The following is a 26,104-nucleotide window of genomic DNA, read 5'->3' as shown; positions in this document are numbered from 1 at the left end:
AATCCTAGCATTTTGGGGCTGGGGAGGGAGCCAGAGGATCGGGAGCAGTTGGGAGCTGTTGTGAGTCCTGTACCAGGAAGGAGCTGGGGATCCAGATTCTTGAGTCTGAGGAAGAAGGGGACAGGAGCCCAAATTTCCAAAGCTAAGTATGGGGGCGGGCCGGGTGAGGCTGGGGAACTAGATTCCTGCATTCCGAGGGAGGAGGGAATTCTGCTCCTGGACTTCTGGGTCTGAGGAGAGAAGGACCTGGGAGCGGGACTCTGAGTCCGGGGAAGTGGGAGTTGGGGTCGGATTGCTGGGTCTGGAGGGAGAAGGGTCTGAGGCTGGGGTCCTGAGGCCTGGCGGGGAGGGGTCCCTGGGCCTGAGGCCAGTGTCTGAATACCTCTGCACCTCACCTTCCAGAATCCAGGGGGCAGGGTCACCTACTGATTTCGGGCTCAGAGGAAGAGGCCCCGGTACTTCAGTTCTGTCTGCCTGGTACACGATTCTTCAGCCTTTTAACTGGGAATCCCCGCCCCCTGCCCCGCCTCCTCCCGCACCTGAGCTGGGGACGCATCTGGGAACCCAGGGTGTGTGTGAAGAGGGGCGGGTGGGGGCTGAACCGAAGTCTTGGGGACGGGGCTGGAATCTTGAACTGAGGAAATGGAGATGGGTGCTCAATGCTGGGGCAGGGATCCCCGGGTCCGAGGGAGGAGGGCTGGGGTCTGCGTTCCTGGGTCAGAGCAAGTGCTGGGGCTGAATTCTCCTCTTTTTGGAGGGAAGGGGCTTGGAACCCGATTCTTGTGGGAGGAGGGGGCTGCTTCGATAACCCGGAAGAAAGGCGGGTCTTCTGGATTCGGAGTGCAGAGGGCGGACCGGGCCCGCCCGCGGCCCCGAGAGGTGCGGGATCTGGGAAGGCAGGTTTGGGGAGCACCGTGACCTGGTTTCCCCTTCCCCTGGGGGTGGCGGGACCAGCCCAAGCAGAACTCAGCCCTGCGCAATGGAGACGATGGAGACCGACGTCAGGCAGGACTTACTAGGGGTATGTGCAACTCGGCGGCGGAGCCCTCATCGGCCTTCGCCTCCCATCAGTGCCCCCCTCATTCCACAGCACAGGCAGATGGACCCGCTTTATTGTACAATCATCCCTCGGCTCTGAAAGGACCGTGACCCCCAACTTCTCCCAGTCGGGTCCGCGCCAGGATTCAAAACCCAGGACACGCCCAGGGCAGGGCCGCGGGGGGCGGAGCCCAGCAGGACTGAATTTCACGTGGGCGAGGCTACAGAGCCACTGACGTCATGGGGGCGGGATCGCTGGCGGCGGAGGCGGGGCCCAAAGGTGAAGTTCCAATGGGAAAAGTTCGGAGGGGAGGGGCCACTTGGTTGAAGGTGTTCCTTAGGGCGGAGCCACACGGTGGGGCAGTTCCAGGGGATGGTGTCCGTTCTTGGTGACGTCATAGAGATTTGGCCAAGAGATGCGGACCGGTGTCCCTGCGCCTTTCCGAGGGGGTGTGGCTACACCGAGGTTTAAGCGCGGGGCGGAGCCTGAGGGAGCGCGCAGCCTCAGTGTCAGGGCTTAGTCTGAACCGTGACGGTCGAGGCTGGATCCCTGCAGTAACTCTCGATCCCGCGTCCTCGCACAGTCGTCCTTAGCTTGAGGGTTCAGTTTTCCTCTATGGTTTTTCGAATCCAGTCCACGTAGTGGCGTACGCTAGTAAAGACAGTGGGTCGCCGGGGTCTGGAGCAGGGCTCAGCGCCTCCAGACACCACGCCTGCAAGGGTCCCATTGCAAACCAGGGGTCCCCCAGAGTCACCCTGTGCACGAGAGAAGAGCAGAGAAACTGTTAACGCCAGTCTACTCAGGACAATTGCATTGGCCGCTTCCTCTTTCTGGGAAGTCCCCCAGAGTCCTCAACTGTCCAGGTCTCCAGTCTTTCCTCTCTCAGACACAAGAGGAAAAGCTCAGAGACCCGTCTCTCCCCATGACCTGGTATTCTGAGCTTCTAGCCCTCTCCTTCCCCAGGACTCAGTGCCCCCTCCCCACCTCCCAGTCTCCTGGGAGCTGGGGTGGGGGTCTGGGGTTCCAGTTGTCTCCTCCCCAAGATCAGGCCTATGGCCTCCTCCCCACAGCAGGGTCTTACCTGGCAGGAGCCTCGGCCCCCCTCCCATAGGCCTGCACATATCATGCTGTCTGAGATGTGGCCTGGATAAGCCCAGTGACAGAGTTTGGCGTCCAGGATGCTGATGTTGGCACACTGCAGCGTGAGTGGATACCGCACTGTTTAGGAAAGAGAGCCACAGAAAATGAGCTGCCAGCCCAGCAATTCCCCTTCCTGAGTCTTCTCTGAAGCCTTTCCACTGGAGAACCCACAGAACCACATCATAAGACTCAAAGATGGAGACAAGAGATGGTGACATAGACAGTCATAGATGTAAGAGAAACAGAGGGATGGAGGAGAGAGAGACCAAGAGCAAGAGAAAGAAAGAGGAAGCTACAGAGAGCAAGAGATGAGAGCTGTGTATCACTCACTTGGAGGGAAATAGACCATGAAGGGAGGTAGAGGCTCTTTAAAGGGAGATTCTCAGAGGAGACCATGACGAAAGAGAAGAGACCCAGAGACATGGGAGGGGAGCAGGGCAATAGGGAGGGGACAGACTGTCATTGACAGAGACAGAGACACACATAGAGATACTGCATAAAGCTCGAGGTAAGCTACAGCCCGTCCAAGAGACAGACAGGGATACAGATATGCATGTAGAATGTATGTGACACATAGCTACAAATCAGGTGCTCAGGGAACTTGCTGGGTAAATACGAGTCCCGGTGGGGACTGTGCAGCTGGCGGGCAGCCAAAGGGGTGGAGTGCAGCGAACCCATATCTTGTCTGAAGAGGGCAGCCTCTACTCACTCTGCCCAGGGTGCTGTTCTCGGGATGTGGGCAACTGTTAGCAGTTCCTTAAAAATTTCAAGCAAATCCAGAAATCTGGCTTTCTAAAGTGTCCCTGTTTTAGATGTTGGCAGCAACAAATTCAGACTGATTTGTTTTAAAGACACTTGGGAAACTAACGCTAACATGAAAAGCCAAATGTGGCTAATGGGTTGCCAGTGTGAGTGAGATGGAGGTTTGATTGCAATTCTAAGATGCACAGATGTTCACATTGAAATGTCTGTGGAACCGGGATGTGTTCTCCAGTTCGTGAGGTCAAACAATCAACTGTACTTTTTTCCATTCTTAGCAGTTCTTAAAATAATTATGCTTCTTAAACTTTATAGCATTTTAGATTTGATGAATAGGTAGGTGAACGGGGGAGAGAACAGAGGAGAAAAGGCAGAGACGGGGGTAGGGAGCCCAGCCCTGGGCCTGAGACCCAGGGGCTGTGTCACAGGCAAGGAAGGCCATACCCTTGGGGCTAGACACTGCCCCCCAGCCTGAGATGAAGCACTGAGTGCCTGGGGCAAGGTAGGTCTGGCTGAGGCTGAGGGGCTGCACAGCAGGACCCAGGCGTGCCCGCCTGGGCAGACGGATTAGCATGATGTCATCGTTGTGGTCATTGGCACTGAGGTCCTCATTGAACCCCGGGTGGGGGAAGAAGTCTGTGACCCGGAACAGCTGCTCTGGACCCTCCCACTGCCAGAGGTGGTGCTCCCCAAGGCGCACCCACAGGTACCTGCTGGGACAGACTTCAGAAGTCACGTTAGAGGGAAGTGGTGGTGGGGGGAGTCAATCAGCCTCAGTTCTCCTTTTCTGTCCATCAGGGTGCTGGGTGACCCTCCACAGGCCAGGCACCCTTTCTGGGTTTCTGCTTCCAGCTCTGACTTTCGGTCCCCCTCTGCCTGTGTTGCCCTCCCCCAACGGCTCCCCTTCATCGCCCACCATGCTGAGTGAGCCACTGTCCTTCCTGCCCCACCTAGAGTCCCATGGTGACCTGGGTCCCCTGGAACCTTGTAGACCACACAATTAGAACCAGACAATAACAACCCCACCTCCTGTGCCCACAGGGCTGTTGACTTGTGTGGGAGTGGCTCGAGGTATGTTTTGAGATATGTGTGGATGGAGAGAGAGGAAATATGGAAAGTCCCCAAATTGGGGGTCATCCCATGGCCTTGGGCTTTTTCTGTCATATTCTTTACCCTGCAAGGCAGTTCTTCTTCTTCTTCTTCTTTTTTTTTTTTTTTTTTTTTTTTTTTTGTGGTGCTGGGGATTGAACCTAGGACTTTGTGCATGTGAGACAAGCACTCTACCAACTGAGCTATATCCCCAGCTCTAGGCAGGGCTTCTTGAGACCTAACCTTAAGTCCTCTTGCTGTAGTCCCAGCCCACCTGTTCTAGTCTAGGTCCATGCTCTGAACAGGTGGGGGCCCTTTAGGGGGCTACATGTTCATCCCCCATCTCTGACCCCTGACTTAGGCCCTAGACTCATGACTGAGAATTTGGGATTTAGGGAGTATGAGCTGGTATTTCTGTCTCTATCCCCCTCTCCACCCTCGTGGTCTTGACTCTGTGTTGGGGAAGTTATCCCCTACACCCCCATCTTTGCCTCTGAATCCCTTCTATCTGCCTCTCTCCTTTTTTGTCTTTGGGGCTGAATCTAAACATTGTTCTCTCATTCCGAGGTACAGGCTTGGGTTAAAAGAGACCCCATTGGGCTGGCGATATAGCTCAATTAGTAGAGTGCTTGCCTCACATGCATAAGGCCCTGGTCTCAATACTCAGGAGAGGGAGAGAGAGAGAGAGAGAGAGAGAGAGAGAGAGAGCAACTGAGAGAGACCCTGTGTGGAGCAATGCATGATGGGAAATTCCCATCTGGCATCCTGAACCAGCATTTTTGCTTCTCTCCTGGAGAGGATATTAGAATAGACAGGCTGGCCTCTGCTCAGAGATAGCATATGCCTGCATTCCATAGACCCTAGGATTCTACTAAAGTGCCCAGAATCTAAGATTCTGGAATTTGAAGATCCCAACACCCACTGTCTATTATTTTAGGAGTCTCAGAGGCTCAATTTTAGAATTTTATGGATCCAAGATTCTAACATCCTATATTTCTGTGAGTTAAAAAGTACCGGGTTGGGCTGGGGTTGTAGCCCAGTGGTAGAGCACTTGCCTGGCATGTGTGAGGTCCTGGGTTCAATCCCCAAGACTTCCAAAGACAAAATAAAACCTAGAACATCATCATTCTAGATCCATAAATCCCTGATTTTAGAAATTAAGTGTCTAGGAGTCAATGAATTTAAGATTCAAAGCTCTCTGAGTGAAGCTCCCTGTCTTTTAAGACTCTGGCATGATCAAATTCTGAGGTATTGATTCTACATGTTTATGAAAATAGGCTTCTAGAATTCTGGAATCACAGTGTCTGTGAATCAAAGATTCCATGACTGTAAGTCTCAATGTCCCATGAGCCTAAGACACTTGGAACCTAAGATTCTAGGATTGCACTAGCCAACACTGCTACTGAGCACTTGAAATGTGGCGTGTCCCAATTGAGATGTGTTATCTGTAGAAAATACATGCTGGATTGCAAAGCTTTACTTAAAAAAAAAAGTGAGCTATGTCATTCATAAGTATTTAAAATGTTATTACATTTTGAATCAATATTTTGAGTATGTCCAATTAAATCTGTTATTAAAGTCAAATTTGCCTGTTTCTTTTTACTTTTTAAAGGTGTCTACTGGAAAACTTCAGCTACACCTGTGTGTGGCATGACATTTCCGCTCCGGGGCTGATCATGTAGATCATGTAGATCCCCGAGATCTCGGCATCAGTGATTCCAGAATTCCAAGGCTCCAAGATTTCCAGACTCTAGGATTCTGGGTTTCTCGGGCCAAAGCCTCGAATCTTAGACTCCTAGAACCTGGGATGTTTTAGGGCTCTGGAAAGAAGAGTTGGACTTCTGGGGTCAGAAATGGAGGTCCTTCTGTGCTCCACCCTGAGGCTCCTCCTCCGCCACCCGCTCGGGCTCCCCATTCCGCTGGCCAGCGTGGCTGGTCCGGGGCACTCACGGCTTGCGGCAGTGGGCAGCTGTGAGCAGCCAGCGGTCACTGATGAGAGTCGCCCCGCAGAAGAGCCGGGTGAGGTAGAACAGGCCAGCCTGCCAGGGCTGTGAGTTGCGTTGACACTCCTCCGCCCCGATGGTGCGGGTGTCTGCCCAGCCTTGCCCTGGGGTGGGGGCAAGAGGGGTCAGGGACAGCAGGCGGGAAGGGAGGGCCTGGGAGGGGATGCCAGCCCAGAAGGCAGGGTGCCTGAGCTGGGTCCGGGAGGCCGGCTCAGAGGGGCTGGGCAGGAGCCGAGAGGGCAGCAGGGCTGCGGTGGGCTCACCTGCTAGAAGGGACAGCAGAGCCCAGGTGAGTCCCAGCTTCATGACCTCGGGGCGTGCGGGTCCTCAGCTGGCGCTTGGCGCCGGAGCTTCTTTAAGGTACACCATGCGTCTCCTTCCTCCTCCCGGGGCCGCCCCTGTGATTAATCAGCATTGGGAAACGTCCCTGGGGGAGGGGGAAACCCTGGGGTTGTGCTAGGGGTGGGGGAACCTTGGGAGGGGCGGTGGGCTCAGGGGGACCCCCCTATTGGGAGAGCTGGACCAGAACTCCACTAAATGGGAAGGGGTGCAGGTGTGTGGAGGGGATGTGGGTGGCTCCTCTGGGCCTTCAGAGTGGGGGCTGCTCTTCCCCATGGCCTTGGGCTGCAGGATCTGGATCAGAATCTCAAGGCCTGGAGGAGGCAGGGTGCCTAGGGCAGGATTCCAGGAGGAAGGTGAGTGGACTTTGGGAGCTGGAGTCGGGCGCTGGACCCACCCCTGAGTGGCTGCCCAGAACCTAGGCTGGGGGAGAAGGACCCAGGCAGGCAGAGCGAAGTGTCAGGGGAGAGAGGAACAACAAGAGGGGGACGTCGGTGGGAGGACCCCAGGCAGGCCAGGGCCACAGGGAGCCCCACACTGCACAGAACCCTCCCTGCCCTGGGGACTTGAGCCCACCCACAGAGAGGGGCCTCTTCCACGGCTGGGGAGCCTGTTTCCCGCCCGTTAATCCCCTCCTGTCCCAGCCTGCCCCCTTCCCCACAGGCCCACCACCCCAGGGACCAGGTGCCCCACCTGCCTGGACCCACGCGCCCTGCCTGCTCTCTTAATGCCAAGTCCCAGGAGCTTTGGCCATATCCTCCCCACCCATCTCCCCCTCCCTGCCTCCACTGTCCTTCCCATCACCCCCTCGCCTGGCCTCTTTCCCCATTTCTTCTCACAGCTGGGCGCACCTGAGCAGCCAGGCCCAGGTCTGACTCATCTCTGTGTCCCCGGAATCACCCGTCTGGGCCGGGCTCACAGGAGTCCTCAGGAGACGTCAATTGGCGAGTGACTGTCTTTCCCCAGAGCCTTCTTTACCTGGTGAACTCTTACTCACCCTCCAGGGCCCAACCGAAATGTCCCTCCATCAAGGTGCCTTCTCTTACTTCTCCAGGCAGAGTCACCCCTGGCTTCCCTGGGCACTCACAGCCCCTTCCGCTCTCCCTTGGCCCCGGGCTCATCAGCTGGGTGGCTCCATCTGGATGTCCCCAGCTGTGGTCTCAGGGTCTGGGCCGTGCATTCTGGAACGGAACCATCTGTGCCCAAGTCCCCTGCTGGCACCGGCTAGGCATGTGACCTAGGGCAGGTCACCAGGCCTCTCTCCTCTGCTCAGTAGCAGTAATATCCAGGCTTTCAGGGGGCAGTGGGGGGCAACGGCCAAGAGACTGGGAGCACCCAGGAGCGGGCCGACTGGCGGTGGGTACTCAGTCAGCCTGGCTCTCCGTCTCCTGCGGAGTCCACACGTCCTTCCTCAGAGCATGACATGCCTGTGGCCAATTCCTCCCTCTCCCAAAGGACCTCCTGTGTGATGAGAGCCCCACTAAACTGCTTTACAGGACACTGAAAAGCTCTCTTCATTCTGTACCTAGAGAAGGCATTGCTCATGAGTATCAGCCCATTCGATCCTGGTGAGAGTCTAGTCAAGCAGGTCTCAGCGCAGAGCGGGGAACTGACGTACAGAAAGCATTCGAATAACTAGCTCAGGGTGCCATGGTGATATGCATTGTCTTCTTTCGCTGGCGAACTCCTACTTATCATTTAACCCCCCCCCCCCAAATATCCCTTGGTGTGAGAAGCCTCCCAACTCCTTCAGGCAAAGTCCTCGATGCTCCGAGGTGTGTCTGTGGTGTGTGGACTGATGGATTTGTGTTCCTAGTTCACTCAACAATACGCTGATGGTTTCTGTGCCAGGCACTAGAGCAAGTGCTTAGAATGCACAGTGGACAGTACCTGAGTCCTTGTCCTCACGGACTCTGTGTGTGGGGGGACGCACAGTCATTATCAAGTAAACAGGTGAATGAAATAATTCCAGCTATAATGAGTGCTGTGAAAGAAATAAAGGGAGCAGTGGGATTGGTGACCAAAAGGGGACCCCTTTCCAGGACAATCCAGGAAAGCTTCCTGGAGGAGGTGACCTTTGAATGGAGACCGGAATGACAAGAATGTCAGTCCTGCCTGCCTCCCTCCTGGACCTGACGCACAGCTTCCTGAGGGCAGGGCTTAGTCAGACTCATCTCCGGGGCCTGGCACAAGACGCAGCTGCGTAAACAGCACGGAGTGCGTGAAGGCATGGACGGATTGCCTGGAAATGTGTCCAGCCCGAGTTCCACCTACTTCACTTGTGATCCCTGATGACCAACCCGGGCTGATACACAGGACTGACATTTCCTGGGTGTGCTATGGGGTGGGACGAGGAAGAGCCAAGGGAAGGAAGTGGTATACCCTACTGTGTGCTCAGACCTCGACTGCCCATCTTCTGAGGGCTCTGTGGGAGCAGGGACCTTGTGGTCACCAGTGTGTCCCCATCACCCAGCATGGGGCCTAGCACAGAACAGATGCTCAATAAATTGGTGTTTGAAAGGGCAACCCAGTCCATGCTCTGTGGAAGAGTCCTGCTGTGTCCATGTTCAGCTGCGTCATAACTTACAACTTCAGACTCCAAAGTCCAGGCGAAGCTGAGACCCTCGGAGATCTGCTTGTTTTATTTTGCCTGGATTCTGTGTGTAAACCCCCCTCCCCCAGGGCAGAAATATTTACAGAGACAATTTCAGGGAGAGGGAAACAATCCCTCCTTCCAAGCTTCCAGGACAAACATCTCAAAGCCAGTGAATAACAAACCAAAGATTCTCCCTGAACCTCAGAGCCTTCAGGCACGGAGGTAGGAAGCGAGGCTTGGCCCTCTGGTCCTGGGGGCCCGGAAGGATGCAGGGTGAGCTCCCTTCCGTGGCCCCATGAAGGCAGAGAGCAAGCATATGAGTCAAGGGCAGCCTCACCGCTGCTGGGACAGAGGAGCTGGTGTTGGGTGGACCCAGAAGTGGGAAGTAGTGGGTGGGAAGGAGGAAGCAGGTGCAGTGCTCCCTGAAGCCCAGATGGAGAGCAGGGAATGGTCCTCCCATCAGCCCAGGGTGGGGCTGGGGTTTGGAGTGAGGGCTATGTTGGACTCTTCTGCCTTGGACAGAGACACTGTTACCACGATGTGGTCATGACAACAGGTACCGTTTAGTCAGCGTTCACACTCATTGATCAGGTTTACATGACAATTACCAGAAAGATTTACACACGTTCCTTCCGTCACCTGTGCCTGATGGTGCATTTAAGAGGTAGGCACTTCATTGTCCCTGTTTTTCAGGTGAGGAAACCAAGGCTCAGAGAGGGTACATGGCTTGCCCCAGGTCACCCAGCAGTGAATGGTAGAGGAAGCCAGGTCGGCTGACTCTGATAGCTTCGCTCAGAGATTAGGTGACTTTCAGGTTCCTCACTTTTCCTGAACAAACCTTTGCCACAACTTTCTCTTCTTTGGCTCCAGAGTGAGCAGAGAACAGGAGTGTCAGGGGAATGAGGGAAGGGAACAGATGGGCAGACAGGGTACGGAGGGTCTGGCCAGCCGGGGAGGAAGGGCCGAGGAGGAGGACAGGTGGTGAAGGGGTCTTGGGGGCTGGGTCATTTGGAGCGTATGGTTTTCTTGATCCAGGGGACATATTTGCAGATCTGGGTGTAAACAGCCGGGTGCTGGGCAGAGCCGCAGGGGTAAACGCCCCAGGAGAGGATGCCCTGTAGGGTCTGGTCACACACCAAGGGGCCGCCCGAGTCGCTCTGCAGGTGAGAGAAGGGAGACCCCAATGTGAGAGCTTCCACTCGGGGTCTGATGAGGAGGGAAGGGGCTGGGGCTAGAGTTCGGTGGATAATGATGGGGTCGGGTGGGGCTGGAGTTAGGTGTGAGGTTGGCGTGCACTGGGGTGAGGATGGACGTGGGCTTGGGGTCCAGGGCAGGGTCAGGAGATGTGCTGGGGTTGAGGTTGGACTCTGGATCATGGTAGGTGAGGGGTGGACAGGGATCGGGAGATGGGGGGATTGGTGGGGTGAGGACAGCTGGAGGGTGGGCTAGGGGCTGAGAGGGTGAGGAACAGGGAGGGCCTGGGGTCAAGGATGGAGCAGGGAATGGGGTTGGGGCAGGGACAGGCATCTCTTTCCTCCTGGCCATTCCCTACCTGGCAAGGGTCCTGGCCCTGGTCCAGTCCAGCACAAATCATGTTGTTGGTGATCACTCCAGGGTAGAAGACTTCGCATGCTTTAGGGGTCAGGAGAGTGACCCTGGAGCAGCTCAGGCCCTTGTTGTACTTCACTGATGGGAGAACACGCCAGGTGATTCCTAGGGCCAGCCTAGCTACCCAGGGGTAGATGCAAGACTGCCTAGCCCAGGCCCCAGATGTCCTCCAGGAACCAGGCCCCAGCCTCCCCTCTTAGGCCCAGGGGTCCAAGCCCAGCCCCCTCCCTCAGACCAGGGTCCAGGCCCAGCCCCCTCCCTCAGACCCAGGGTCCAGGCCCAGCCTCCCCCCTCAGACCAGGGGTCCAGGCCCAGCCTCCCCCCTCAGACCCAGGGTCCAGGCCCAGCCTCCCCCCTCAGACCAGGGGTCCAGGCCCAGCCCCCTCCCTCAGACCCAGGGTCCAGGCCCAGCCTCCCCCCTCAGACCAGGGGTCCAGGCCCAGCCTCCTCCCTCAGACCCAGGGTCCAGGCCCAGCCTCCTCCATCAGACCCAGGGTCCAGGCCCAGCCTCTTCCCTCAGACCCAGGGTCCAGGCCCAGCCTCCCCCCTCAGACCCAGGGTCCAGGCCCAGCCTCCCCCCTCAGACCAGGGGTCCAGGCCCAGCCTCCTCCCTCAGACCCGGGGTCCAAGCCCAGCCCCCTCCCTCAGACCAGGGTCCAGGCCCAGCCCCCTCCCTCAGACCCAGGGTCCAGGCCCAGCCTCCCCCCTCAGACCAGGGGTCCAGGCCCAGCCCCCTCCCTCAGACCCAGGGTCCAGGCCCAGCCTCCCCCCTCAGACCAGGGGTCCAGGCCCAGCCTCCTCCCTCAGACCCAGGGTCCAGGCCCAGCCTCCTCCATCAGACCCAGGGTCCAGGCCCAGCCTCTTCCCTCAGACCCAGGGTCCAGGCCCAGCCTCCCCCCTCAGACCCAGGGTCCAGGCCCAGCCTCCCCCCTCAGACCAGGGGTCCAGGCCCAGCCTCCTCCCTCAGACCCGGGGTCCAGGCCCAGCCTCCTCCCTCAGACCCAGGGTCCAGGCCCAGCCTCCTCCCTCAGACCCAGGGGTCCAGGCCCAGCCCCCTCCCTCAGCCCTGAGGTGCAGGCCCCACCCCTCCTCCCTGAGATGCCAGCCTCAGGGCCCCCACTCTTGCCTCTCCGGGAGGATGTGGTGCCCCAGCCAGCGATCTGGCACTGGTCTCCAGGCTGGGCGCAGCGGCTGGGCAGCTGCAGGACCTGGACGCGGGGCCCCTGCACAACGGGCCTGCCCAGCTTCAGCAGCATGAGGTCATGCTCATCTGTGCGCCTTGGCAGGATGGGGCCTGAGCCCTGGAGGTACTTGGGGTGGACCACGGGGTGGCCAGCCAGGCGGAGCTGCTCCCCCTGGAGAAGAAGCAGGTGGTCGTCCCCAACTCGAGCCCACAGGGACCTGGGGAGGAAAGAGTCACAGGGAGGCATAGCCTTGGAGCTTGGGCCCCGGGCTCCGGGTCCCTGGGGTGGAGGGTGCAGGCAGGGAGTGAGGACCCACACCTGTGTCCTGAGGTAGGAGGGGTCTGAGGGAAGAGGGCCACAGGAGCAGGGGAGGAAGGGGCTGGAGAGGGAGTGGGGCCTGTGCCTGGACTCCTGGACATGGAGGCAGGGGTTCCTGGGTTCTGCAGGAGTTGAGGGCCGGGGGCTGGTCCTGGCTAGGTCTACCTCCTGCTTTCTCTCTAATGACACCCAGTCCTCTCCCTGAGTGGGGACTCCTGAGGTGAACATCACCCTTTACTTCTAAGTTCCTGACCACATCAGATCCCCACTTGGGCCTCTTGCATACAACTACCTACTCCCAATGGAAGGGGATCATGGACCCGGAAACACGGAGAAGGACCACACTGCCCCCTGGTGTCCACCGCACAAGCCCTTGCCTCTCCATCTCCACGATTAACCCCATCTGGAGCTGGGAGAGACCTAGTTGTTCCTGCTCTTCCCACCCCTCCCTGGGATTGATTCCCACCCACTCCATGGCGTCCTCAGGAGCATCCCCTACTTGTCGTTCCAGCAGTGCGCTGCAGTGAGCACCCAGCTCTCGTCCACTAGGACGCCTGCGCAGTGGAATTTGAGGCCCTTGAAGAGGGAGACCTGCCAGGGCTGCGAGCCGCGCGTGCAGGGGGCGCCAAAGGCCGCAAGTTCCAAGCCCGTGTCATTTACTGGGAGCGCATCCGTGGCTGGAGAGAGAACCGAGAAGACGGGGCGGGGGATAAGAGCCCGTAGGGAGAATCTGGGGATTGGCCTGGCAGGGAGGGGGACGCTGCCAGACACCACGGAGTGGAGAACAGGGGGACTGCTTGAGCCGAATGAAAGTGGGCGAAGAAAGGCGCGAATGTGCAAGGAGAGGTGGACCGAGTAGCGCAAGTCAGAATGGGGGGGGTCTGGAGGGGCGAGGACCCCACACCTGACGCTGCGCGCACAGAGGGGTGGTAAGGCCCGGCCGCGGAGGGCTGCAGCTTGGAAAGGGGCAGAGACAGACTGCGGCTGATGATAGGGGGCGGAGCTCGAACCCGCGAGCGGCCAGGGGGCGGAGCTAGAACCCGGCGGGACTCTAAAGGGGGCGGAGCTAGAACCCGGCGGGGTGGAAACAGAAGGTGGTAGGGCGGTGAGGGGGCGTGGCCAGAACGCGGCCAGGAGTTGCGCAGGTGGCTGATGGAAAGCCATTGGGGAGGAGGGAGGGGAACAGCAAATGGAATTGGAAAACAGGAGAGGGTAAAAAGTGGCAAGGCAAAGCTTGGGCAAAAAGCGGCAGAGTGAGAAGAGGCGGGGACAGAGTGAGGCCGAGTAGGGGGAGCAGAAGGACTGGGGCCGGGCAGCACAGTCTGATGGGGCGGGACACCAGGGGCCGAGCTAGCAAAGGGGCTCCCGGACGCAGCTGCGAGTGGAACGTGGGGTGGGTGCGGGGGTCCCCAAGGGAGAAGTGCGCGAGGGCGGGTGGCAGCGCGTACTCCTCCCTTGGTCCCGGCCCTTCGGCCGTCCCCTGTTTCCCGTCTCACCCCAGAGTTGCGCCATCAATAGCGGCAGCAGCAGCTTCATCAGGGCCCAGACGCCAGAGGCAGCGGAAAGGTGGCGGTGCGAGGGTTTCATGGCGAGGACCGGGGCTGGGAGACGGGAGGCGGGTTAAAACAGATGCTCAGTCAGGGACCCCCACCTCGCGGCTCTGTCCGTCCTGCCTGGGCCACCCCAGATGGCCGCGACCGGTTTAACCTGCAGCCGACCACCGCGGGGGCGGGGGAGCTGGCAATTCGGGCCTGAACTGCCCTAATGGGAGCAATTACCCTAATGACACCCTTGGTAGCTTCCTCCTCGAGTGGCTTCCTCCCTATGTCGCAGAGGAGACCTCGAGAGCCCGGGCGGCCGCGGTGGCCAGCCTTGTCGCGCGCCGGGTTTCACCCTCCTTGGCAGGTGGGGTGGGGATCCCAGACCTGAGCCCAGAGGGACCTCTTCTAAATTGCACTGCTGTGGGATTTCCCCGTCCCACCAATAGGGAGATCGAGGCTCAGACAGGGCTCCTGCCGGTGGCCTGAGGGTCCCCACCCAACCTCTCACATCCGCCCCGACGCGGGTGGACTGCATCCGCTTCACCTGGGAGTCCTCAGTAGGAAGGAGGAAGAAGAACCAGAGTCCCCTGCCCTGCTGTGTGGGCCGTCAGAATCCTCTGCCCAGGGACCCCTGGCAGACCTTCCCTTTTAACCCTTGAGATCCCGGAAGCTTCCCCACCCTTCCCCCAGGGATTCACTCCCTCTTTTCCCTCTGCCTAATTACTCCGTGGGTGAGGCTGGCACCGACCTGGGCCCCAGATTCCTGCCCTGGGAGGGGCCCTGGAATACAGGCTTCTCCCTGTGACCCAAACACCCTTTTTGTGGCTGGATTCTTATGGGGACTGCCGGGGTCCCCTGTTTCAAGAAGTCTTTCCAGGTGTGGTTGTGGTGGGGGGGAGGGCGCCCTGAATCCAGGGAACCCCGGGGTGGGATGGCAAGTGATGGTGTTCAGCCACTGGAGAGAGGAAATGAACAGGGAAATATGCACCAGGGAGACAGGTGAGAGCCGGCAGAATGCGGAAGGGGAAGGAGGCAGAGGCCAAATAGCTGGATGGAAAGAGTAGGAGGGACACAAGCCAGCGGGGGAAGGGAGGGAAACAGGAAAGACAGGAGAGGAAAGGAGCAGAACAAGAGGCTGAGAGAAGGATGCTTTGTGTTTGAGCCCACCGGATAGCGACGCAGTGGGCCTCTTGTGTGTGTGACTGGCGCTCGGTGTTGGGGGGGGTGGTGGCCTTGCATCATACCATGCATTCCCATCTCACACCCTCCCTGCCATCTGTGTGTCTCCAGGTGACACTCGGGCTTATGAATCACAAGAGGCCCAGGCTGCAAGGGGCATCAACATCACCTGGGACTACTCCCTTATTTGGGGTGAGGAACTGGAAGGCTCAGAGACAGCAATGACTCACAAGAAGTCACACAGCAAGTCCACCTAACAACAGAGGGCCCTAATTCCAGTTCTGGGTCCTTACTCCTCATGCCAGATACCTCCCCTGCAAGGCGAGCAGAACATTGGAAAAGATCCTGAATTCCTGACGATTTATGAGGCACCTTGTCCTTCGGGAATTAACTTCAGAGGCTGTTCAGCTCAGCCCTGTCTGACCATCCTGTTGGAAAGGATGCTAAAGTTCTATATGCATATCTGATGTGGCTGTGGAGCATTTGAAATGCGTCATGTGTGACAGAGGAACTCCGTTTCTGACTTTAATGTCATTATTTTTTATTTAAATGGATGCATGTGGCCACCATATTGGCCAATGTGGGCCTCAATCAACTACCTGTCATGGAGGTTGGAACATAACTAGAGGTCCCTTTTGTGGGGCCTTGCTGTGTGCGGGCTGACTTATTTACTGTGCTGTCAGACTTTTGGGTGCACAGTTTTACAGCTAAGGAAACCGAGCTTCCGTCAAGGTGGGACCACTTGTTAGTTAAGAGATCACCTGGCTTCAAATCCTTGCCCTTCTTTCCCTTACTGGCCGAGTGACCATGAGCAAATTTCTTTTCTCCATGCTTAGTTTCCTCATCTGTAAAATGGGTATGAAAATAGTGCTGACCTTTCAGAGTTTGTGAGGATTGTGTTGGTTGATGTATTTAAAAGCCCTTTGGGCCAGGGTCTGTCTGGCCCATAGTAAGTACTCCATGGATTCATTCACTCTAAATATTTATTACAACCTTGGTGTACATCAGGAACTGTCTCTGGGGTTAGAGATATGACAGTGAACGTAACAGCTATCATCACTTCCAGAGTCACAGGTTAGTGCCAGCCAGGACGTCCCTGATTCCAAACCCCAAGTTCCTTATAAAGCTATAGCGTCTCCTGCAGCCAAGGAAGTGCACGGAAGAGTCCTGGCTTAGGGTTTGGAGTGAGCAGAATGAGTGAGATCAAATGTTTATAGGAAGATGGGGCTGAGGGGTGGGTCCTGTTTAATTGTTGTTCATGGTCTCCTGGATCCAGTCTACATATTTGCAGACTTTTGTGTAGACACCGGGCTTTCTGGTGACAGCACATGGATCTTGGCCCCAGGAGATAATGCCTTGAAGAGACCCGTTACAGACCAGAGGGCCCCCAGAGTCACCCTGGGCATGGGAAGAGAGAGAACCAGTCAGAGCAAAGGGCGGAGGTTCTGGGAAGCGGGGGGATGGTGTGGGAAGGGAGGGAGGGGGAGAGGATGTGTTGGTGATGGGACTGGTGATGGACTGGGGTGGTGAACTTGGGATTGTGGGTGGGAGTAAGGATGGCTTTAAGGTCACAATGAGTTTGGGGGCTGGGTTGTAGCTCAGTGGTAGACCACTTGCCTAGCATGTGTGAGGCCCTGGGTCCAATCCCCAGCACCACATAAAACTAAATAAACAAAATAAAGGCATTGTGTCCATCTACAACTAAAAAAAAAAAAAATGAGTTTGGGGATGGTCCAGTTGGAAATGGGGGTGGGCATGGGGCTGGGGAGTGTGTTGGAGTCAGATATGGGAACTGGGGATGGAGTGGGTTTAGCTGCAGGGCAGGTGGCCTTGGCACTGGGGTTAAGGTTGTGCATGTCACTGAGGTTGGGGAAGGGGCTGGGGTGTGGTGGGAGACCTGGCCCTGCCCTCTGACCTGGCAGGAGTCCTTGCCCTCTTTCTTGACGCTGGCGCACAGCATGGTGTCCGTGATGTTGCCGGGGTAGGCGCTCTCACACTCCTGGTGCTCAATGATAGAGATGTTGGCGCATCGCAAGGTGTGGGGCAGGCGCACTGCAGAGACAGTGGGAGAGGCCGTGGGAAGCCAGCCCCCCTCCCCAGCCCCACAAGTTGCGCTCCTCCAGGGAGAGCCCTTGTCCTCTGTACACACAGCCAACTCGACTCTCTGCTTGTACCAATAGCAACGGTCACACCATTGAGCCAATCTGTCTGCAGTCGCTGTCTACATGTTATCTCTAATGCCACCCTGGTGTGTGTGGGGGGGAGAAAACCAAGCTTCAGAGGGGTGAAGCTCCTCGTCTGAGGTCCCCTGTTAGCAGTTTTAGATTGCACATCACACCTGTCCCACTGTGAGGCTCCAATGCGTGTCTCTGTCCCCACCCCCCACATGCCCAGAGCCTACTCCTGACACCCCCAGGCAACCCCTCTTGCATCACTATGAATCAGACCTCAGAAGGTTCCTCTGGTCCCTGGTGTCACTTCGTCCTCGTGACCACCCCTCCCTTCCCACCCCCACCAGGTTCGCTCTATAGTCCCTACACTGGGGGCTGGACGTGGTGCCCCAGCCGGAAATGAGGCAGCGGGTGCCAGCAGTGACGCAGTGTGACGGCAGGGAGAGGGGTCTCACGGCCCTGGTGATGAGGGCCGGGGCGGACATTTTCACCAGCATGATGTCATTGCGGTGGTCCTTGTTGGGGAGGCTGTTGTTGAAGCCTGGGTGGGGGAAGGACTCGGTGGCCGTTCGCCTCTGCTCACAGCCATCCTGACGCTGCAGGTTGTGCTCCCCCAGGATGACCTCGTAGCTGCTGAGGTGGGAGGGACAGTGGTCAGAGGTGGAGAGGTGGAGGGGACACACGCGCAGGGTTGGGGAGGAGAGATGAGTGACACCTTCGGGAACAAAGGGACAGGGCTCCGCTTCCAACCCCATCTCCCTCCGGAGCTCCCTTCCAAGCTCCAACGCCCCCCCAACCCATTCCCAGAACCACCAGGTCCCCAAACACCCATCCCTTGGTCTGCAATCCCAACCGATCCCACTCCTCCTGCTAACGCCCCCTCCCCCTCTGCGCCCTGCTCTCCACCCTCCTCCATGTCCTTCCTGTCCTCAGGCCCCCTGCCACCCATCTCTCCACCTCCAGCCCCCTCCCAGCCCCGCCCCAGCCCCCGCACCCACGGCTTGCGGCAGTGGGCTGCTGTCAGGAGCCATCTGGGGGCGATGAGGGTGGCCCCACAGAGCAGCCGCGTCTTCTGGAACAAGGCCACCTGCCAGGGCTGGGAATGAGGAGGACATTCGTACCCCTTGATGATCCTGGTCTCTCCCCTGACATGCCCTGCGGGAGGTGGGGCAAAAGAGGGGCTCAGGCCTGAGGAGGGCTAGGCCCGGAGACCCCGATGTGGGAGAGGAGAGTGAGGGGGTGGGCTGCCCCGGCTGGGCCCACTGGGTGTGCCATGGCTGGGTCAGGTGTGGAGGAACTGAAGTGCTTCCTCACTGGTGGTCAGCCCTCCCCCCCACAGCTCCCTGGTCCCTCCTCTGGGCCCCTGGCCTCTCCCCATGCTGGCATCTAGAGGGGTCACACCCAGCAGGGCCCTATGGTGGTCTCCATGCCCATGACACACAGGTCTGTCTAGGTTTTGAATACCAGAGGGTAGGGATCCCAGCGATGGCAGAACCAGGGCCCGGCCCTCCCCATCTGTCACCATCACAGTACCTGTCACCAGAGCAAGCGTGATGAATCGCAGAATCATCATGGCCTGGAGCGGGGCAGGGCAAGGCCCGGGTTCCTCTGGGGACAAGAAGGGAGCCGGCCCTCAGCACTCTGAGGGGAGAGGAGGGCTGTTCACGACACCCCGCCTCACGCCAGCTGCCCCCTCTCCTGGCCCTGCCTGCCTCCCCCAGGGAGGAGCCAGTCTGGGGAGCCCCCTGGTTCTCATAGCACAACAATCAACCTTAGGTCAATCTTAGGCTCCAGGGTGGCCTGGAGGGGCTTGGGCCAGCTAGAAGCTTCTGGAATGCCAAGGAGCCAGAGGAAGTTGCTGGGAGGGGCTGTGGGGCGCGCCAGGGCCCGGCCTCTGGGTAGACTGTGGCGGTGCTCTTCTTCTGGCCCCCCCACACCTGGCCAGGCTCCAGGCCCCATCCGGTAACCACCCCATTTTTTGTGGTCTCAGCAGCAGGCCACATGGAGGCTTTGAGGTCTGCCTCCAAGGAAGGAAGTGGTCAGCGTGGGACCGTGTCCGCCTTCCTCCTTTCCCCTTGGTGCACCCCTGCCCCTTTGAAAGATAGCCCAAGGGAGCTAGGCGGGGTGGACAGGGAGGGTTGTGCCCTGAGATGCCCTGCCAGCGGGGGTGGGACTGAAGGGTGGACTGAGCTTCCCAGCTGGGGTCAGAGGTCATGGAGGTTGGGGGCAGCAGGCTGGAGGTGAGAGACCAGAGAGAGGTAGAGAGCCCCACCCAAGCTGGAAAGGACAGAGCAGAGGGGAGTGGGTACCGAGGCAGAGGAGGACTGGCGTCCAGGGTCAGCAGACTCCTGGAGGGGGCTTCTCTTCCCTCCCCGACTCACGGGCTCTGGGCTGGGGCTCCGGGGGACCGGCGGTGGCAGCTGCGGCAGGCTGGGTCAGAGCGCCAGGCACCGGGCGGGCTGGCAGGCAGGGGTGGCCCGGGGCAGACCGGGATGACTGGCCTCCAAGCCCTGCCTTGCTGCCTGGGGGCGGGGTGTGGGGGCCTCCCTGGCACTCTGCTGCCCGCGTCACCTCTCCAGGCCCCTCTTCCCCTGTGTCATCTGTCTTCTATGCACCGGTCCCCTTCTTGCTCATCTCTGAATCTGTTTCTGTCATTCTGTGCCACACGGCCCTCTGGGTGGGAGGTCTTCCTCCTTCTGTCTCTAGGCCTTCGTCCCTCTCTGCTCCTTCCTCCATCTGGGCTCTGGGCCCTGTCTCTCGCGGCCTGTCCTTCTTCCTGTCCATGTCTCAGTGGCTCCCAAGCTTTCCAGTCCCTGTCTTCCTCCAGTCCCTCTGTCTCTGCCTGCCCTGCCCCTTTCTCCTCGAAGCCCCAGCTGGCCGTGGCCCCTGGCCTCCTCTGGGGCCCTCCCTTCTCCTTTCCAAAGATGGGGGAAACTGGGGCGTCAGGGAGGTGGGGCTGCTGCCAGGCGAAGGGGCAGGACGGCAGGTGAGAGAGGCAGGTCGGGGCCTGCACAGCCAGGGCCCAGCCAGGGGAGAAGAGCCCGGCAGGTGCCCCAAGCCCTAGGGCTCTCTGGATCCTCCTTCTCTGAAGCCTCTTCCCCCTGCGGCCTTCCCCACCTCCTGGGCCTCTGGATGCTGGACATCTGGGTCCAAGTCCAGCTGTGCACTTACTCACTGCTGCGGGGCCTGGGCCTGACGACTTCCAGTCCTTCAGCCACCTCAGCCTCCTCATCTGGGAAGCCCGGTGCGGAGCCCCACTTCTCCCAGCTGTTTGTTCTCAGGTCTCCTCCCTGGGTCTTTCTCTGCTCTCTCCCTAACCAGATGTGGAACAAGGCGGGGTAGCCCTAGGTTCTGACAGCAGCCAACCCTGGCCTCAAACCCCGGTTCTGCCTCTTCCTACCTCTGTGACGTGGGACGAGGGACTCCACCCCACGAGGCTCAGTTTCTTCATCTGCAACATGGGGGTGACGGCCCTGCCTTGGGGTGGGGTGGGGGGTGGGATGAAGACTCCAGAGAGTCACGAGGAGAGCCCAGCTCTGTGGGGCTCAGTCAGTCACAGGCCTGGCTGCGCTGCTGAGCCCTGTCCCCCTCAGTCCCCAGGTCCCCATCCACACTTTTCAGAGGGTGATGTTCTCTTTCGGCCTGCTGGAGAGAACCCCAGAGGTGGGCAGGACCCTTTGAGGCAAAGGCCACATTCCACCACCCTGGGCCATCCAGACATTAAAATAGACTGATTTCCTGCACCAATACAAGTCGGCTCAACACAAAAGAGCCAAACTGCCATTGGCCAATGTAAAAAAAGTCACAGGTCATAGACATTTCATTAAATGGTCACTGAAATCTGATTTTCAGTTGGCATTTGATATTTTCTTTTTCTTCTTTCAGGTTCTTCATAGGCCACTGAAGAGCATATAAGCTCTGGGCACTATTTCTATCATGCCTGATGGAGAAAGGTGGCCTTCATAAATTTTTTTGCTCCATTCCTGTGTGATCCCTGAGGGAAAACCCTACGCTCTCTGGTGTCTATTTCTGCATCTGGAGGTAGAGGAGCCCAGGAGGCTCCCTCCAGTCTCAAAGAGCTTAGGATCATCAGACAGACACAGCCCTCCTTCAGTTACACGGTATTTATTTCTGACAGTTGTGCAGTCCTCCCCTCAAGTCATGGGTCTCAGGAGGACTGGCTAGAATCGCAGTTCCAAGAAGTTCCCCAGATCAACAAAAGATTCTGGTGCTGAGGGTCAGAAAGGCCCCCAAGTTGAGGGTGGAGATGGAGGAAGCAGGTCAGTTGTTCCTTATGATCATCCGGATCCAATCCACATACTTGCAAACATTGGTGTAGACTCCTGGGATGCCTTTTTGCCCGCAAGGCTCCACGGACCCCCAGGACACCAGCCCCTGAAGGACTCCCCCGCATACCAGGGGTCCCCCAGAGTCACCCTGTAAGACGGAATGCTGCATAAATAAGGGAGTCATCCTGCTCCTGCTTTCCTCCCTACCCCTCACTTATCACGGATCCTTTCCTAGGCTTTGGGTGTGGTGGTCCAAGCCTGGTCTTGGGAGGAGGAGCACAGCCAGGCTCCGGGAAGACAATAGAAGTGGCCAGCCAATCGAAGAGAGCACACTGTCCCTGAGGGCCAATCCCAGGAAGGGAGGTGGGACTCTTCCAGGACATTGGCTGGGATGCTGGCCAATGAGTGAAGAGAAAACTATCTCCTACTGCCAATCCCAGAGAAGGAGGGCGGGACTGCACGAGGGCAGAGAGTTCTCTTAAGGACAGTGGCTGGGTACCGGGACAGTGAGATTTAGCAGCCTCCTCCTTCTTACTGGGGGCCCCCAGAGAGCAAGAATGTGGAACCAGAGGGTAAAAGCCCACTGGCCCCTTCCCGTCTCTGTCCCCACATCTCTTTGTCACCCTGGAGCCGCACCAGCTGGAAGATAGTGTGGGGAATGCCCAGAGCCCTGGGTCTGGCAGCTCCAGGTCCTGGCTGGTCCTTTGCCCTCCTCACCCTTTGTCCTTCTGTTCCCCCCTCCCTCTCTTTGGGCCACCTGTCCGTCTCCACCTCCCTCCTCCATTCCCTCCCTCGCTCCGTCCTCTTCCGGCAGGCCCTCGACCTGTTCTCCGCCTCCCTGAACCTCGCCTTCTTTCTCACCCATCTCTTCCTCTGTCCCCATTTCCAAGAGTCCCTCCCTGCTTTGGTTTCCCTTCCTCAGCCCCCACTTCCTGTCCTGGGTGACCGTGCACCTCCTGTGTGTGCTCACCTGGCAGGCGTCCCTCCCAGCGACCCCGCCGGCGCACACCATGTTGTCGGTGATCCTCCCGGGAAACACGGCCCGGCAGGCGGCGTTGGAGACGATGGGGAGGCTGAGGCACTGGAGCCGGTCAGGGAATGGGCCTGGGGACGGGAGGTCGTGCTACAGGGTCCCTCCAAGTCCCCCTCTTCATTTCCTTTGTCCCAACTCCAGATGTCTTCTGATCCTAGTTTATTTGACCCCAGATTCTATGAACCTAAACCTCTGGCCCCTGACTTCTAATCTCAGATATGAGATAAAATCCCAATTTATACCCAGATCTGCAACATCTGGATCCCAGGACCTCTAATACCCAAGCCTCTGACCCTTGACACCAAGATCCTACTTACATGTACCTTTACTCCAGTCTGATGACCCCTGACCTCACTCTGACCTGATTGCATCCCTGACCTCTGACTTCTGACCCCACACCCACTCCCTTCACCTCTTTAAGTCCTAGGAGATCCCTCCTGATCTCTGACCCCAGACCCTGGACCTGGTGTCTGCCGCACTCCCTTGCTGCCAGGCCTGACCTCTCTCCTGCCCTTTCACCCTCCACCCGGGCTTTCCCTCTTCTGACTCCTGCCCAGGGGGCTCCTTACTCGATGGTTTGTTGGTGGTGCCCCAGCCGGAGATGTGGCACTCTGTGCCAGCTGCGGCGCAAGAGCTAGGCAGGGGCAGGGGCCGCACGGCGCGGGTCACGCGCACGGGTGTCCCCAGCCGCAGCAGCCTGAGGTCGTGCTCGTGGTTCTGCAGGGCTCCCCGGTAGCTGGGGTGGGTCACGGAGAAGCCGCTGCGCCGGATCTGCTCGGCCCAGTCCAGCCTGCTGAGGCTGTGCTCCCCCAGGCGCACCCAGTACCTGCTGGGGTCGCAGCGGCTCAGCAGGTGGCAGGGCAGCCCCGCCCCCTCGGAGCCGCGCCTGCGCGCCTGCTCCGACGCTCTTAAACAGTGAAGCCCATGAGGTGGCTGGAGTTGACATCTTCCCTAGTTCAATGCCTGTCCCTGCCACTTGGCCCCACAGAGGAGTTGTCAGTACTGTCGTCTGAGCAAGTGAGTTATGCATGGCATCTCTGTCCTGCTTTCCCCGCGTCTTTCAGTCCCTTCAGGTCTGATCTCCCCTTTCATCAAAAAACCCCAGAGCATCAGATCTAACAAGTGGCTCATCTTACAAATGGGGCTACTGAGGCCCAGGAAGGTGACAGACCTTGTCCCTGTGGTTGCACTCAGTTTGGGGTAAATGTGGTCCAGGACCCAGACTGGGACCAGTAGTGGCTGAGACTGGTGACAGATGCCATATAGGAAAGGGTGGCACATGAGGACCCTCTGGGTCCTCCACCCACTAGAACTCACCCCACCCAGCCCCACCCTAGTCCCACTCTTGAGGAAGTTCCACTCCTCATCTAACCTCAGACTCTTTTGTTGCAGAACTAGTTCTGTACCCTTGGCACCCTCATCCCCTAAGATCTATTCTGAGGGATGCCTCCCTGGGGGCCCTCCCTAGCACTTGCCTCCCCATCACCCTTCTTTGCCCACCAGGAAGGGCCCAGACTGGGGCTCACCTGCCGCTGCAGTGAGCAGCTGTGAGGACCCATCTGCGGTCAATGAGGACTCCCCCGCAGCGCAGGCTGGTGCCCTCAAAGAGCCCCACCTGCCACGGCTGCGAGTGAGGCAGGCACTCCACGCCATTGACAATCTTCTCTGTGTCCGCCTGGCTTGCCCCTGGGGACAGGCACGGAGCTGGAGAGAGGGGGTCAGAGACAGAGACCAGGGGTCAGAGAAAGAAGGGGAGCACAGAGATGGAGAGAGCGGGTCTGAGACACAGTGGCCCACCAGAGTGGCCCAGAGAGGGAGGGAAAGGGGACAGAGAGACTAGAGGGAAGCAGAGAGCCCGAGACACAGCAGCAGCAGGGCAGGCCAGGTGTGGGCCAGAGCGCTGCCCCCCTCCCGTCCTAGGGCCAGGCTGGGGCCGGAGCTGAGCTGGAAGACGGAGCCTCCTCTTGCCCATCCTGGCCCTGCCCAGGAACTCACCAAGAGTGCACAGGAGTAGGGTGATGCCCAGCCTCATAGCGGCTGCCTCCACAGCCTGGGAGAAAGGGACTCTCAGAGGTGGCCCTTCTCTGGCCTCCCACCCGCACCCTCTCTCCCTCTCCCCTTCTCTCTGAAGATCTCTCAGGGGCTGACCTACTGTCCCCTCTACTTGTCCCCACATGCCACCCCTCCGTGATGGATGGCCTGCCCCCGCTCACCTTCTCTGTGGCTGCGGGATCCTCTCTGTGGCTGTCCCTGGTTCCGCCTGCCTATCTCTGTGTCCACCTACCTGCCTGTCCTTTCATCTGCCCGCCACCTTTCACACTGGCCACCTGGCTCCTCAGCCACCTGTCATGCTGCCCCACCTGTCCCCTCTGTCAGCCGCCCCAGGCCCCAGGCTGACGAGGCAGTTAGCTCTCTTTGTCCCAGCCCAACTGGGACTTCTGACTTCCGGCTTGTGGGAAGGGGACGAGGAAGATGAGGTGGGGCTCTCTAATCCCCAGGAGCTCTTTCTAGCTGACAGGTGACTCCTCGGAACCAAGGGGACAGGGCGGAAGGAACCAGGGTGGGAAGACCCGGCCCCTCCTCTCCACACCAGCTCGCAGCCGGCTGATGACTCAAAGCACCTGCTCCTGGAGCTGGGTTCTAATCCCCACTCTCCAGTGACAAAGAACCGGGAGGGTGGGGCTGCCTGGAACCTGTGGGCAAGGAGGCAGGAGGAAGGGGAGGCTGTGGAACCCGAATTCCAGGGCAGAGAGCACCCCAGAAAGAGAAGGGGGTGGTGCCAAACAGGTGTCCAGGGAGAGGCAGGGAGGCTCCCCAACTCTGTCCTGTCTGATTCTAAATACAGGGTTCATTCTGGTTACCCCAGGACCCTTGCCTTTCTGCTTTTTATTTTTGTTTTTTGGTCCCGGGGATTAAACCCAGGGGCACTCAACCACTGAGCCACATCCCCAGCACCTTTTTATATTTTATTTAGAGACAGGGTCTCACTGAGTTGCTTAGCGCCTTGCCGTTGCTGAGGTTGGCTTTGAACTCAAGATCCTCCTGTCTCAGCCTCCCGAGCTGCTGGGATTATAGGTGTGCACCACCACACCCAGCGCCATCCCCTCCTACTCTGTCTGCCTCTCTCTCCTTTCTGTCCCCGTAGCTCCTCCCACCTCCCACCTGGACACTCAGCCTCTAATCTCCCCCCTCTCCAGTCTACCTCCTACATGTGGATGTCTACACCCAGAGCTGACCTGCTCACAACCCTCTTGTGCCCGCCCGCCCATATCTCAGAACAAAGTCCTGGCCCTCCGGCACGGATCTCCAGGTCCCACAAGACCCACATGCAGCCCCCTCTTGGCTCTCTGCCCCCAGCTTGGCCTTTTGGGAACTAGAAATGCCTGGATTCTCAGTCCCCAGCCCAAGGTGCCTTTCCCTGCACCGCGAGGCCCCTTCCTGATCTCCTCATCATAGGAAGGAGCCCGGAAGCCCCCCGACCTCTCCAGGCTGGTCAAGTGCCTGTGCGTCCCCCTGGGAACCCACAGAGGGACCTGCTGAGAGCAGAGCGGGGCGGGAATGCTACCTGTGGTGTCCCTGTGTCCCTGGCATGGGCCTGGGGTACGTGTTTCTCGGTGGGTGAGCAGATGCAGGCTCAGAGTGTGCCTTGCCCATCCCCCTTTGACACCCCACTCACTGGTTGTGAGCACCTCTCAGTGCACGATGGACCCCTGCACCCCAAATTTTGTTCAGTTGCAGGGACTAACAGTGCCCTGCACCCGCTAAGAGGGTCAGCGGTGCCTGGCATTCTCATGATGAGGTTTCCTGCGGGGCGGA

General features: G+C 58.6%; 4 protein-coding genes and 1 long non-coding RNA gene across 7 annotated transcripts; 1 reads left to right on the top strand and 4 right to left on the bottom strand.

Moving 5' to 3' along the window:
* Window positions 1-1,548: 1,548 nt before the first annotated feature.
* Klk9 (kallikrein related peptidase 9) lies at window positions 1,549-6,336 on the bottom strand. The gene is given in 5 exon segments (XM_005341689.4): window positions 1,549-1,794; window positions 2,121-2,257; window positions 3,383-3,648; window positions 5,978-6,134; window positions 6,294-6,336. Coding segments are annotated over 5 exon segments (849 nt in total).
* A 3,170-nt stretch (window positions 6,337-9,506) lies between these two features.
* Klk10 (kallikrein related peptidase 10) lies at window positions 9,507-14,280 on the bottom strand. 2 transcript variants are annotated; one of them, XM_078031524.1, is made up of 6 exons: window positions 14,161-14,280; window positions 13,572-13,676; window positions 12,575-12,752; window positions 11,700-11,974; window positions 10,518-10,651; window positions 9,507-10,122 (listed from the first exon to the last, which is right to left on the bottom strand). In XM_078031524.1, exons 2-6 carry the CDS (start codon window positions 13,660-13,662, stop codon window positions 9,970-9,972), a joined length of 831 nt encoding a protein of 276 aa, XP_077887650.1. In that variant the 5' UTR covers window positions 13,663-13,676; window positions 14,161-14,280; the 3' UTR covers window positions 9,507-9,969. The 2 variants fall into 2 exon arrangements, with proteins under 2 accessions (XP_077887650.1, XP_077887651.1); XM_078031525.1 differs by having other exon boundaries at window positions 13,854-14,262.
* LOC144370703 (uncharacterized) lies at window positions 12,803-16,480 on the top strand. Of its 2 annotated transcripts, none has more exons than XR_013430611.1 (2): window positions 12,803-13,004; window positions 14,907-16,480. It is a non-coding gene; the product is annotated as an uncharacterized LOC144370703 (long non-coding RNA). The 2 variants fall into 2 exon arrangements; XR_013430610.1 differs by lacking the exon at window positions 12,803-13,004 and adding an exon at window positions 13,479-13,641.
* On the bottom strand, window positions 15,761-18,880 carry Klk11 (kallikrein related peptidase 11). Its single transcript, XM_040279377.2, has 6 exons — window positions 18,738-18,880; window positions 18,500-18,607; window positions 17,965-18,121; window positions 17,334-17,599; window positions 16,711-16,847; window positions 15,761-16,193 (listed from the first exon to the last, which is right to left on the bottom strand). The coding sequence occupies exons 2-6, from the start codon at window positions 18,537-18,539 to the stop codon at window positions 16,041-16,043; spliced, it is 753 nt and encodes a 250-aa protein (XP_040135311.1). The 5' UTR covers window positions 18,540-18,607; window positions 18,738-18,880; the 3' UTR covers window positions 15,761-16,040.
* Window positions 18,881-21,075: 2,195 nt separating this feature from the next.
* On the bottom strand, window positions 21,076-24,424 carry Klk12 (kallikrein related peptidase 12). Its single transcript, XM_040279374.2, has 5 exons — window positions 24,284-24,424; window positions 23,815-23,992; window positions 22,858-23,117; window positions 22,226-22,359; window positions 21,076-21,403 (listed from the first exon to the last, which is right to left on the bottom strand). Exons 1-5 carry the CDS (start codon window positions 24,318-24,320, stop codon window positions 21,248-21,250), a joined length of 765 nt encoding a protein of 254 aa, XP_040135308.2. The 5' UTR covers window positions 24,321-24,424; the 3' UTR covers window positions 21,076-21,247.
* Between the last annotated feature and the right edge of the window lie 1,680 nt (window positions 24,425-26,104).

Source organism: Ictidomys tridecemlineatus, chromosome 15 (genome assembly GCF_052094955.1).
Source record: "Ictidomys tridecemlineatus isolate mIctTri1 chromosome 15, mIctTri1.hap1, whole genome shotgun sequence".
NCBI lineage: Eukaryota > Metazoa > Chordata > Mammalia > Rodentia > Sciuridae > Ictidomys > Ictidomys tridecemlineatus.
The sequence above is the reverse complement of the archived record's forward strand: the minus strand, read 5'-3'. Positions and strand labels throughout refer to the sequence as shown.